This window comes from Dermochelys coriacea, chromosome 26 (genome assembly GCF_009764565.3).
Source record: "Dermochelys coriacea isolate rDerCor1 chromosome 26, rDerCor1.pri.v4, whole genome shotgun sequence".
NCBI lineage: Eukaryota > Metazoa > Chordata > Testudines > Dermochelyidae > Dermochelys > Dermochelys coriacea.
In genome coordinates this window covers 5,585,580-5,598,654 of record NC_050093.1, presented here as the reverse complement: position 1 = coordinate 5,598,654, position 13,075 = coordinate 5,585,580, and the positions used below count along the sequence as shown (strand labels likewise).

The window sequence follows — 13,075 nt, the reverse complement described above, 5'->3', positions numbered from 1 at the left end:
GCAATGTGGAGCCCAGGGGGCTGTAGGGCAGACTACAGAGCTGAGAGAGAGACGCTTGCATGGCTCCTAATGGTACCTGCTCTGTGCCTGGGGGAGCAGGGTCTCCTGTGGACACCTGTGGACTTGCTGTTCTGCCCTTGTGGGACACCCAGCTCAGAGTCCCCTGGGGGAAGGGTATCAGTGACGTCTCTCCAACTCTTCCCCTTTCTCCCCCACATCTCTAGAAAGCCCAGACTCCGTCCACCCGCTGAGCGAGCCAGGCCCCAAGGGCACGGTGCAGACGTCCACCCTCTGCGAGCTGTTGACCTCTACGGCCATCAGGCTGTGCCTGGGGCAGAATGGCATCCGCATGGCGTTCGCGCCTGTCTCCCCGGCCTTGCCTAGTGTGAGTACAGGCTGCTGCCGGGGTCCTGCCGGGGCCTTGGCGGTTCTTTTGCTGGTTCTACTGCTGGGGGCCTCCTCTCAGACACAGGCTGGGCCTCCCACTTCCAAGACCTGGATCTGAGCTCCACAACTTAGGCCCCCCAATACAGATTCTGATCCGATCCCAGATCCGACCTACGTGCCCCAGGCCCGTCTTCAGGGTGAATGATCCTGGGTCCCCGAGGTTGGATCTCATAGGGAGATTGGCTCCGACATGGCTGTGCTTACTCCATGGGAGCGATTATCGGTCATGTCCCTGGGAAGAGGGGGCCTGGGAAAGGGGTAGGGTGGTAAGGATGCTGTGGAGACACTGGGGTTTCATTCTTGGTCCTTTGCCCTCACAGGACAACCGGATCACCAACATCCTGGACAGCATCATCGCCCAGGTGGTGGAGAGGAAGATCCAGGAGAAGCACTCGGAGTGTGAGCTGAGGAGCCCCAGCCCCCCTGAGCCGCAGGTCTCCCACTGCATCCTGGCCCCGGGGGGACTCCTGTGGCTTCACGATCCAAACCACTCCTGCAACTACAAGCTCTTCCAGGAGCACTGGAGGCAGGGCCAGGTAGGGACAGTAACACCAGCACCTATAGTCCCGAGGGATCTCTCTGGGCTGTCTCCTCAGTCCCACCCCATCCCCGTCACCTGTGTGCTTTGTTGCATCAGTGCCACACCAGAGTCCCATGGTCCTTAGTGATGTGCTGGCCCGGGGGCTGTCCAGGCTGTTCCCTCAGCTCAGTACCACACAGAGAGGAGGGCTTGTCCCAGGGCTGCTTCGTGGGGAAGGGGCTTGTTCTACCGCCCCACTGGGGTTGCTGTTTGAGGGTCCCCTGTTGAAGGGCTGGGAGCAGCCTTGTCTGCCCCTCTGCACCCCCCCAAGGGTTATAGCATTCCATTCTGGCCCCCCATGCCCTTCTCCCATGGGATGACGTCTCCTGCACACTCTCTAGGCACGCTCCAGCCCGGTAACCTCCGCCTCCCCTGTGCTGCCCCCCGCAGCCTGTCTTGGTTTCAGGCCTGCAGAAGACGCTGAAGAGAAACCTGTGGGAGCCCGAGTCATTCTGCCACGAGCAGCAGGGACAGGAGGTGCAGGCAGTGAACCTGCGAAGCCAGCCGGGCTGGACAAGGATCAGCAGCAAGGACTTCTGGGACGGCTTTGCCTCCAGTGCCAGTAAGCGGCTGAGAGCTTGCCGGAGGGTTAGCATGGAGGAGGTGCTGGCTCCATTGGGCACCTGCAGGTGGGGTGGGGACTGTTGTACCGTGGCTTGTTGGAAAGGAGGGTGCTGGGTCTCAGTGCAGTGCCTAGTAGACAGATGCCCACATCACAAACCCAGTGCTAGCTGGGCCCCTCCCTCCTCTATCCCCTAGAAAGGGTCCCTCCAGGGGTGGGCTGAAGCCTGTTGGCAGGACAGTGTGGAGAGGAAGCATCTGTCCTGTGCGTACAGAAGCTACCAGTCTCCCGGGCGTGGGGGGAGAGATCTGGCTCCCTTCTGCTGCAATAAAGTCAGTTTGAGTTTAAAAAGGCACAAGGGAACCAGGGCTATTTATCATCCCTTCCCCATAGTGCGGACAGGACAGACCCAGCCAAAAAATAAGGCTTGGGATAGCATGGGCAACTGCAGGGACCTACCATGCACCTCTCTAACAGTGAGCGTGGGCACCAGCCTCTATGCTCTGGCTGCATGTGGAGGGGGAATTCACTTGACACTTGCACCGTCCCGCTGCCGAGGAAGGTCCGATGCTTTGAGTTATAGTGGGAGTAAAGCTGGGGGAGCAAGGCAGGCTTGGGGTGCGCAGGGGCTCTGCCAGGAGAGAGACCCTGTTCCCGGCAGCCTGCATAAGCAGGAGACCCAGTTGTCTGTAAGACTCTGCTCTTCCCTTCCCTACAGAATGCCTGGAGACAGAGAACAGCAAGGGGAACCTGCTCAAGCTGGAGAGCAACTTTGGGGACATGTCAAGGTGCAGGTATGTGGATATGGGGGCAGATAGAAAGCTATCCACTTGCCTGCCCCCAGCTCTCCCCCTCCGAGCCGACTCACCCGCCCATGGCTCCCCCCCTCTGCGCCAGCTCGCCCACACCCTTATCCCATCTCCGCACTCACCTGCGCCCATCCTTGCCTCTACATCCACTCCCTCACATCATCTCCTCCCCACTTTGTAGGGTTATGACCCTTCCAGGTTCACCTCAGTGTCAGAGCTGGGACTGGACCCCAGGCCGGTGTGCAGGCCACTAGCCATTAGCATGGAGGTACATGCCCCCACTGCACATGGTTGGTCACTGTGGAAGTGCAACTCTCAGTGAACCTGCCATGATCGGCAGCCACTACATGTGTAGCACCTTCTACTCCCCAGGTGAGCGCCCAGGCCTGGCTTTTCCAGATCCCCTGGGCTACCTCCCTGGGGAGGAAGACTTAGCTTAAAGTGACTTTAGCTCCCAGGGCTGAACCTGCCCCTTGTGTGAGTGCAGGGCTGAACCAAGCTGTTGCGGCCCCCTCTGCCTGCCACTTTCCCAGTAGCTCGTAAGCCCGCCACTGCGTGGGATGGGGAGCAGAAAAAACAGGCCTTGTTTTTCACATCCATGTGTTTTTATTTTGGAAGGAGGTGGCGAGGAGCTGGCGAGCGGCTGGGGCAGCGGCAGCCCCTGCCAGGACCTAGCTTTTCCACAGGGGCACAGGGAGTATTCTCGGTCTGCTGGCTTTGTGGCTGTAAGCGATAGTCTCCTCGCAGCCTCCATGCCACGGCCTCGCCTCCTTCCCTACCATTACAGGAGTGCACTCTGGGGTCCCGAAGGAGGGAAACCACAGCACAATACACAGGGGGCTCTTTGGACTTAGCTTTTATGCAGCAAGGCAGCCCCCACTGCAGATCCCTATAACAGGGTCCTGTAGGGCAGCACCTCGCATGGGAGGGAGACTCCAGCTTAGCCTGTTCTCAGAGTCCTGTGTCTTATTGCCCTGCACCATGTCTCATCCGTCACACCAGCACACAGCTCTGCCCTGCTGACTTCGGGGGTGGGGTTCACACTCATTTTAGACTGATGATCAAGCTCCCAATTCTAGGAAGGCGAGAGGATTTGGGGAGGGAAATCCCAAGTGCTGCCCTGACCCCACTTCCGGGCTGAGACTAGGCCCCCAGAGATCAGTCTAGGGCCGAGTCTGTCTCTGCCTTCTCACCCTTCAGGGACTGCCCGATAGCATCCCGTTACAACATCTGAGCGTATCACTGGTTTATTTTAGGGACAGGCCAAAACAAAAGCCATTTCTGTGAACAAACCCTGATCATTCACCGTACATATCTCCTTCCATCCAAGGACCTCAAAGCCACAGAGACACATTGACTAGTCTTTGTAACCATCCTCTGAGGCTGCCTTCCCCCCATGTTACAGACAGAGAAACTGAGGCATAGAATGCTCACAGAGAGAGTTGATGGCAGAGTGGGGAATAAAATTTCCAGCCCCTCTGCTCTGACCACTAGCCCACACTCCCCTTCCCAAGCTGAGAATGGAGCTCAGGAGCCCTGACTCCCAGACCTGCCCCTCCCCAGGTGTATGAGGCCATTCGAACTATGGCTAAATGCCTTGATTTCACAGCTTCATAAGCTCCATAGTATGGTTGGGGGCATTCCCAAGTTCTGCCCATACCAGTGTCATGGTTATTTCCGTGAGCAATTGACGCACTGCAAAGGGATAAAGCTGAAAGGAGCGCCTAATAAATGAAAGGGCAAAGGGCAAAGGCTAGGTGCCATCTGTGACCTCCTTGCTGATTTGGGTAGGCCACGTGGCTGGGCAAAGATCCCCAGGCAGGCTCTGCCACCCCTGAGTAACCAGGGGTATTTCAGATTTTTGTCAATACCTCCCTAGCACCCCGCAAGCCCAGTGTGTTGTTCTGTCTGTTACGCTGCTGTAATACAGGCTAACGTGGGTTCAAATAGCGGGGAAGACATTGCAAATCGGGTTAGCAGCTCACGTTCAACCCCAGACTCCCATAGGCTTTAACCTGAGCTGAGTTGCTGTGTTTTCCCTGCTCTATTTTAAGTCAAGCCAGCTCACCTCAGTAAGGCTGTGGGGCAGGAACAGTGTCCCTGCACTTTTGGCCTTGTACGCACTGTACGGGCAAGATCATGCCGCACGGAGGACGCCGTTTTATACAGAAACATGCTGTGGAGTCATACTGGCGGAGCAGGGTCACACCAGCGGGGGCAGAGTGCCTGCACTTAAAAAAATCGGGAGCACACCCTTGGCTAACCTGAATTAAGAGCTTTTTTGCAGTGTAGACATACTCAGTATGGCGGTGTGTGATTTCCTGCAGGCTGGCGGCAAGCCATGGGAAGGCATCACCTTTTCGGCACCCGTCAGTCCTTCCCATTGTCTGTTCCTCAGAACACGCTCCTGTATGATAGAGACTGAATTCCCGGGGCTGGCCCATCGGCTGGGAGAATCGCAGCAAAACAAGCTGCGGGGGGAGAGAGTGACATGCTCTAGTTTTGGGAGTTACGAGTCTTCTCCTCTCTCCCACAGGGCTGAAAACCTCTATGCCAGTTTGCCGCTGCTGGAGTACTGCGGGCATGATGGAAAGCTGAACTTAGCCTCCTACCTGCCGGGTAGCCAAGGCAGGCAGTGGCTGAGTCCCCAGATCTGTGCTGCCTATGGTTCGTCCTGCTCTCCACTTGCATTTTAATTAGCTCTTGTACTGCCTGTATGTCTCAAAGTGCTTCGCAAAGCAGGGCGAGCCTCATTATCTGCCACTGACAGGTGGGGAAACTGAGGCAGAGACTTAGCCAAGGCCACATGGACTCCGTGGAAGATAGAACCCAGGAGTCCTCACTGTCCGTCCGGTGCCTTATCCTCACTGCCCCACTTTGGTGCCTCTGTATTAACAAGAGGCTGATCTGTTTCTCTGCTGATCTCCAATGGAGTCAATAGATCTGCTTGGGTTCCTTAGTGGGGAGTTATCATGTTATCAGTCCCATTTATTGCACGTTATGGTAGTGTCTAGAGACCCCGAGTGAGATCAGGGCCCCATTGTTTAGGCGCTGAATGCACACAGGCCTGTTGTCTCTTCATTAAAGCTCTGAAAGCCACAGTATCCTCTTTTGGGAAACAGCAGAGGCTGGGAAGCAGCCTCTTCCTGACTCTCATGAGGGAGCTGGTGGGCCAGTGCATGAACTGAGCTGAATTCTCACGGGACATTTGCTCCCGATTCCCAGGTGTGGCCCCCGAGGACAGGACCGTTGGGACCAAAAACCTGACAGTGGAGGCGACCGATTCCATCAGCATCTTGATGTACGTTGGGGCGTACCCGCTCGATGAGCACAGTGTCCAGAAAGGTAGGGCTCCAGGAACTGATTGGGCTCCAGGTTGCTGGCAAACCACACCCCCCAAATACCCGTCCCTTTGTGCTACAGAGATTCTCCGGAGGGTGGAAGAGGATGGAGTCGATGACGTCCTTAAGGAGCGGCTCTGGGACATGAGGAACTGGGCAGGAGCCCTGTGGCACGTCTTCCGAGCGGAGGATGCTGACTGCATCAAGGGGTTCTTACAGAAGGTGAGTGATTCTTGCAGGGGCCTGTGCCCAGAGTCCATTCCAAATGGGCCCAGAAATCTACTTCCAGTACTTCTCCTCCTAGGACTGCACCCAGGATTTAGTCTGCGTGTGTCCCACTCAGTCCTAGGCTTCTCTGCTGAGACTTCCCACAAAGGAACCCCAGGCAGGGCAGCAGATTTTTGCAATGCAAGCTGTTGACTGAGACCTGCCAAACTCATCTCATGTCCGCTCCACCCTTTCCCCTGGCAGGTGTGCAAAGCCCAAGGGCAGGACAGGGCGACCCAGCTGGATCTGAACGGCCACAGGAGCTGCTACCTGGATGCGTCTCTGCGGAGGAGGCTGCGGGAGGAATGTGGCGTGAGGGGCTGGACCCTGCTCCAGTTCATGGGGGATGCAGTGCTGGTCCCAACAGGGGCTCCACATCAGGTCAGGAGCCCAGCTCTGATTCACTTTAGCCTTCTCACCATAGCAGTTGCCCCTGGGTAGGGGTAGGGTGCCCCTATTAACGGCTACCCCCTTTTACCCTAACCAGGGCTGAGAGTCTCCTTCTTAATAATAATGTCTAGCTCTTATCTAGCACGTCTCATCAGGAGCACTCCAAGCACTTTACAAAGAGGGCCCATGTCATTATCCCCACTTTACAGATGGGGACTCTGAGGCATGGAGAGGGGAAGCGATTGTCCAAGGTCACCTAGCAACAGTGCTGGGAATAGAAACCTGGTCTCCGAAATCCCAGTGACCTACCCACGAGGTCACGTGAGCTCCTAGGGGGCTTTTTATTCGTGCATTGATCAGCAAGTGCAGGCAGCGTATCCCCATGTCCGGATGCCCAGTCCCAAGGTGATACTCTCTCCTCTGGCAGGATGGTGTCTTCCCACCCTTCTGATGCTGCCCCAGCACCCCTGGGCTCCCTCACGCGCTCTCCTTCCCCCACGGCAGGTGCAGAGCCTCAGCAGTACTATCAGCGTCACGCAGAGATTCCTCTCGCCGGAGAACACCGCCCGCTCGGCACGGCTCGTGGCCCAGGCCACAGACCCTGCCGGCACAGCACAGAGACTTCATGCGCAGGTCAGGAGCTAGCCTCCCTCCCCACAACCACCATCCCGCCTGTGGGGGCTCTTGCTGTAGTGATGGGTGCCTGGCCCAACTGGATGGGGTCAGGAAAAGTTCTGTGGGCTGCCATCTGATCAGCTAAGCAGAATCCCGCCAAATCAGCACATGAATGGGAGATCTCCCCAGAAGTCTGGCTGTTGGGGATTCACTCCTGAATCCAGGGGTACTTGGGGCCCCCCAGAGTGCTGAAAGCAGTGGCCATTAGACCATCTGTGGCCATTAGATACCCGAGTAATTTTTGCAAGAGTCAGAGTATTAACCCTGGCATCCTGCATGCCCAGATTTCAATGTGGGTAACTACGCTCTGCCTCCTTAAAATCCCCCTGCAGTTTCAAGTGAATACAGGATTGTACTTTGCTTCCTGCCCTAAACTGTTGTGCAGCACTGATGTCCACCAGCGGTTCTGTTTTACCCTGGAGCTGGCTGCATTTTGGTTTGAGGCGAAGTGGCTCCTCTGTATAAAGGGCCTGATCTCGTCTTCCTTAGGCTGGCTCAGCTCTGGTGTTAATCCATTGATTTCAGTGGAGTTCCTCCTGCTTTACACGGATGTGAGGGAGAGGAGAATCAGGCCCATTGATGCAAAGGGCCTTGGGGTTCTTTGAGCTGAGCTGCTCTATAGAGGTATAAGGAGTTACGCTGATGCCTTCGTGACCTTGTAAGCCAGTGTCTGAACCCTGCTTCTTTCCTTTCCCTTGCAGATGGACAGCCTGGTTTATGGTGCTGTGAGGGATGCAGTGGGGACCCTGCAGGGCTACAATTAAGGCACTGGCAGGCATGCAGCATGGAGACGGAGGACTGGCTTCAGACCAGGGCCTCTAGGAGTCCAGGAGGAAGAACTGAAACGAAGGGGGCAGTAGCACAGGATTCCTGGGGAGCCCCATATCCGCCTATCTGGATGAGGAGTGGCTCTTTGGCACTGACTGTGACCAGCCAGGGTTGTCAGGCTGGAGTGACCAGAGCGCAGGGCCTGTGACGAGGAAGATGGCTGCTGGACAAAATGGGGCCAAAGCATGCTCAGGCTCAGCCACTCCCCTGCTCCAGGAAGGGCAGAAGCTGTGTCGCGGACAGGTAGGAGGGGATGAACCACCTGAGAGACCATCCGCCCAAGTGATGCGACCCCCAGCATGTTCCATGCAGCCCCTGCCAGGAGCCAACCGAGCGCCAGTGGGTCCCATGGGATTCAAGCTTCCATTGACACATGCGACTCCTTGGGTTTCTCTTGCAACCGTTCTGCACTGAGCACTTGTCCTATATGCTGCTGCCAGCTGTGCCAGCCCTGCTTACCCCACAGAGCCCGCGCTGTGCCCACACGACGTCAGACCCAGTGCTCGTTCCCGTGGTGTCCTCCTGCTGCTTGCCCTGGCGACGTCACACTTGGTGCTTGCTTCGGCGATGTCGCGCCACCGTGCTCGCTCCCGGGGGTGGTGCGGTCTGCGGGAGGGACCTTGGACAGGTCTCCGTCCCAGCAGATCCTCTCAGGGTGGAGGTGAGGGCCGAGGGGCCTAAGGGTGGGTGAGCCATGGAAATAAACGGCTGAGACGAGTCTTCGAGGAGACACAGCCGACGTCGCATGCAGAATCGATGTCCATTTAATTCTCATGCACTCCCCTTCACAGGTGTCTCGGGGCTTGGGGCAGGGCTTGGGGGCAGGGGGAGCTAACCAAGGGCACTGGAGCCTCTCACCTCAAGACCCATCAGCCAACAATGCCATTGCACTGGTTTGAGACCCAGATCTCCACCCAGCCTTCCCTGTTTTCCCCACCTCCATGTCCATCTATCCTCTGTGGCCACTGCTGGCTCCCTGTGGACTGAGAATCTGGATCATTGAGGGGCCCGACCCAGTGAGTCTCACTGAACCCTATGGGAGTGTGTGGACAGGTTAGGGGGTGGCACTGGTTTGTGTGGGAGGGGGGCATTTCTGAGGCGTTTGTCTAGTGACAATATTGGCCAGCCCCCCACTCTCCCAGCCATGCCCCCTTGTTCTCTCTCCCCATCCCTGGGAGCAGGCTGATATGACCTGTCTCCCTAACCGGGGAATGGAGTGGGAGGGCAGGTCACACCACCCAGCTGGGGTGAGGAAAGCAGACAGTCTGCTGCTCCCCAAATCCCCTTTCTCTTGCCCTTGCTGCCCTCCTCCCCCTGGCAGCAGACACCATTTTAATCAGTGCATCAAACAAGTCCTCTGGTTTATTCCACTCTCCTGTCTGCCTGCATCTCTCCAGGCCGTGCTCTCATTGCTCTGCAGGGTGGCTGAGCAAGCTAAGTGGGGCGAGATCATGCAGTAGTTGTAACAGCCCATCCTGCCCGGCTGGCGGTCCCTCCCAGCAGGAGTAACAAAGGCAAGAGGAAGGTGGCTCATGCACTTGGGAGGTCACCTCCCAAGGGGAGCAAGCATCTGGGCTCTCCCTAGAGCCCTGTGGACCAATGCGGAGAGGCCTGGAGCACACAGGAGGTTGTGGCTTGGGCGTAGGGTTGCCAATGGTCCCTTATTACAGGGGACATCCTATATTTTTTCATCTCTGTGCAACAAGATTGGGAGTTGCTGAGTGCTGCAAAGAGCAGCAAGAAATACCCCTGGCAAGTGTAGGTGAGTACTGCTGATTATTATTAATAATGATAATATCAGGAGGAGGGGTGAGGTGGGGGTGCTAAGAAAACAGTCCCTTATTTTTGAAATACCATGTTGGCAACCCTACTTGGGTGGGGAGGTCACGTCAGCTCTCTGCTCTTTCTGCACCAGGGAAGGTGGGAGGCTGCTTCTGCACTATCAGGCTCTGCCTCAGTTTCACCCTCTGCCATGGTTTCAGGCAGCACAAGGGCGGCCCCAGCTTATGCAAAGGAGTGAAGTCTCTCTCCTCCCCCAGTGCCTGTGAATCGCTGGAGGGCCTGTTCCCATCTGTTCTCTGCTACACCAGTTGGCAGTGTGCCTGGGGAGGAGGCCAGGGGATTAAAAGTCTCTGGTTTAGCAGTTCCCTTTGTAATTAAACCTTAGGGCCTGGGCTGCTGCTTAACTTTTTCCAAAGTGTGTGGCAGGCCAGAGGCTGCTCTGCCGGTGCAGGAGCGGGAAGGGAATGGCCAACTTAGAAACCCCCTCCCCAATACACAATGGCGGGGAAGCTACATGTAACTCCCTGCCAGGGGATTCCAGTGGCACAGCCATGCCTGGCCTGAGCAAGATGAGGGTGTTCTGGGGCACGGAGAGGTACTGTGCTCTCGGTGCAGGGCTGTGGTACCGTTCATGTGAATGGGGGACCCCGCACAGCAGCCAGGGGCCATTCTCATATGCAGCAGGTGAGTGACCTGTTTCCTTGCTAGCTCTGCTGCCCTCCCGCCTGTTGGCATCATGTGGGGTGCCCATGGTGACACTGCATAGTGACATCACTGGAGGTGCTGGTGGTGATGGGCATCGTGTTTGTTGCAGCTTGTGATGAGGTCATAAGAGAGGCTCATCCGAGTTGTAACGCTGCACTGGCTGGCCGTATTTGGGGCATCATGGCCTTGGCTTGTTCTGCTGGCCTCACACCAGGAACTTATTCTGATGATATCGTGGTGTGTAGTGTCTTCGGATTTGTGCTTCCTTTGATGATGTCATGCCAGGGTTCATTCTGTGCCCTTTGGCTCAGGGCTCATTTTGATGTCGTCATACAGAAGGTTTGCCCTGATGATGTCACCACGCTGGTCATCATCTCCCTAGGGATGTCCATTGGGATTATGGCATTTGGTGCTTGGCGTATTGGCAGCAATGCTCTGAAGAGTGCCAGTTCTCCCCCCAAAAGCGCCAGGCCCTTTGAGGGTCCAGTTCCCATGGCAATGGGCCCATCTCATAGATGGGGCTCTCGGTGTGGCCATCCTGGGAAGGATGGTGTAATATGGATACAGCAATGGGCTTGGCAGTCAGGGCTCCTGGGTTTTATTCCCAACCGTGAGAGGGGAGTGGTGTCTAGGGGTTAGAGCTGGGGAGACTGCCTGGGAGTCAGGGATGAGGATCAGAGCAGGCGTAGGAGTCCAAAGATCTGAGTCCTGTTCCCATCTCTCCCTGACCTGATCTTGTCAATAATGCTGAGTGACCTCCTAGGGGACTTGAGCGCCCTGATGTTCCTAAAGCACTTTGAGATCCTGGGGCTGGCAAGGGGAAGTGTCAGATTTCCTTGTTTGTTGCTCCCGCCAGGGGTCTAGTCGACTGCCCTGTACGCAGCCTCCCCGGCTGCCCTGTCAATGTTCTTGTTTCCCTTCTGGCAAGCCACAGCCCTAGCCTGGCTGGATGACTCACCACCCTTTGGGAGCTCAGGGAGGAAGGGGGAATCCCGTCTCCCACTCCTGTTTCCTTTTTAGGACAGTTCCTCCAGGCCACTCCAGACCCGGGGCTCTTTCCAACACTAGAATCCTCCAGCAAGGCCAGCGCTGCGTCTCGTCAGCACCCTCTGGACAGCAACCGTGCAGCAGCCCGCCAGCTAAAATAAACTCCATCCTCCAGTGCCCCTGCTCCGCCCTGCAGATGTGGAAGAGCTGAGAGTTTTTAGCCTGCAAGGGTGGGGTCAGCCAGGGTCAGGGAGGGATAAAGCAGCCAATCCTATCAGATTAAGAGTCGGTCATTTCAGGCTGCTGTGAATTAGACTCTGTCAAGTGAGGTGCTTGGGTAAGTTTAGACCAGATGCTCCTGTTGGCTGCTGGCCCAGTGAACGCTGCCATGCGTGGGCCAGTGCTGCTACGCTTGGCTGGGCCTTGCGCTTCCCCCCCTGCTTTCCACAGGCATCTTCAGCCGCTTGTGACTCTGGACTGGGAGGCCAGGGCTTGAGCCCGCCTGCTAGCTGGGATTTCCCTTTTTCCAGGAGACAAAGACCCTGTGAGTGAGGCAAGCAAAAAGCCTCAGAAACGCTGCCCCTGGCTCCAGGCATTGGAGCCGAAGGAAGGGTGGGGAGGGTTCAGAGACTGATGGTGGCAGAGGGAACTTCTACTACTAGGTGGATACTTCAAAACCAGTCCTGCATGGTAGCCCTTCCCATCCTGCAGCTAGTCAGTGAAACGAGTTTGGTGCGGCTGAGGCCAGTTCCCACTCATTCTTGTTTGTATTACCGAAATGCCCAGGAGCCCCACTCATGGATCAGGATCCCACTGGGCTACGTGCTGCACAAACAGACCAAAAAGCCAGTCCCTGCCCCAAGCAGTTCACAGTCGAAGCAGGCCTTTTCCTCCCCCCCTCTGTCAGTCTCATCAGAACAAGCTCCAATCTGGGAATCAGACATGCCTCACGTGTCCCTTCTCGTCCCGGGATCTTAAGAACTTTACAGACAACTGGCTCAGCCACACAGCCCCTCGATGAGGTAGCTGAGTACTGCTGTCCTCTAGTTCTCACAGCAAGTCACTGACAGAGATGGGAACAGGACCCTGGAGTCCTAATTCCTAGACTGGTCTCTTTCTCTTCCCCTGCTCCCCCACACTTGAGATGAGTACACTGCCGGGGGGGAGGGACAAGGCCACTTTCCAAGGCCACTGTGCTTCTGGAAAACAGAGACAGCTGCTGTTCTATCCCCAGCTCGGCCTGCATACCCCATATCCCTCCTAATCGCTGTCCTTGGTGCACTCAGCACTGGTTGTATGCCTCTCCCCTTCCCCACGCTTTCTCTCCATGTCTTTCCTTCCCCCCCATCTCTCCTTTTCACTCACCTCAGTCTTCCTGCCTTGTATCCCCCCCTCTCCTGCTCCCCCTTTCCTGCCCAGAACAAAACCGTTCTCATTCTTAACTCCAGCTTTTCTCTTTGGACTGGGATTCCCGCTCACGGGTGTCCCTGGGCTCTGGGTGTAAGGCAGGGGCGTGCCCTGGCCAAGTCAGGCAGTGTGTGAATATATGGGGGTGAGGGCAGCCCTGCGCTGTATGGTTGGTTGGATGCAGGGGAGGCGGAGTGCATTTCATCCAGAGTCCCTACAATCAGTGTTAAAAGAAGTCATCCTCAATAAACTGTTGGCGAGACATGATTGAGTGTGTTGATTTATGGGGGGGATA

At 56.5% G+C, this 13,075-nt stretch overlaps 1 protein-coding gene across 1 annotated transcript in view; it reads left to right on the top strand.

Moving 5' to 3' along the window:
• HR (HR lysine demethylase and nuclear receptor corepressor) overlaps positions 1–12,091 on the top strand; it is a 45,210-nt gene extending 33,119 nt beyond the window's left edge. The window contains 11 exon segments of the mRNA XM_043503219.1: positions 225–385; positions 768–983; positions 1,369–1,406; positions 1,408–1,589; positions 2,308–2,383; positions 4,935–5,065; positions 5,624–5,743; positions 5,822–5,961; positions 6,211–6,387; positions 6,901–7,029; positions 7,773–12,091. Of these exon segments, the coding sequence (XP_043359154.1) occupies positions 225–385; positions 768–983; positions 1,369–1,406; positions 1,408–1,589; positions 2,308–2,383; positions 4,935–5,065; positions 5,624–5,743; positions 5,822–5,961; positions 6,211–6,387; positions 6,901–7,029; positions 7,773–7,835 (1,433 nt within the window). The 3' untranslated portion in view covers positions 7,836–12,091.
• The last annotated feature ends 984 nt before the right edge of the window (positions 12,092–13,075 follow it).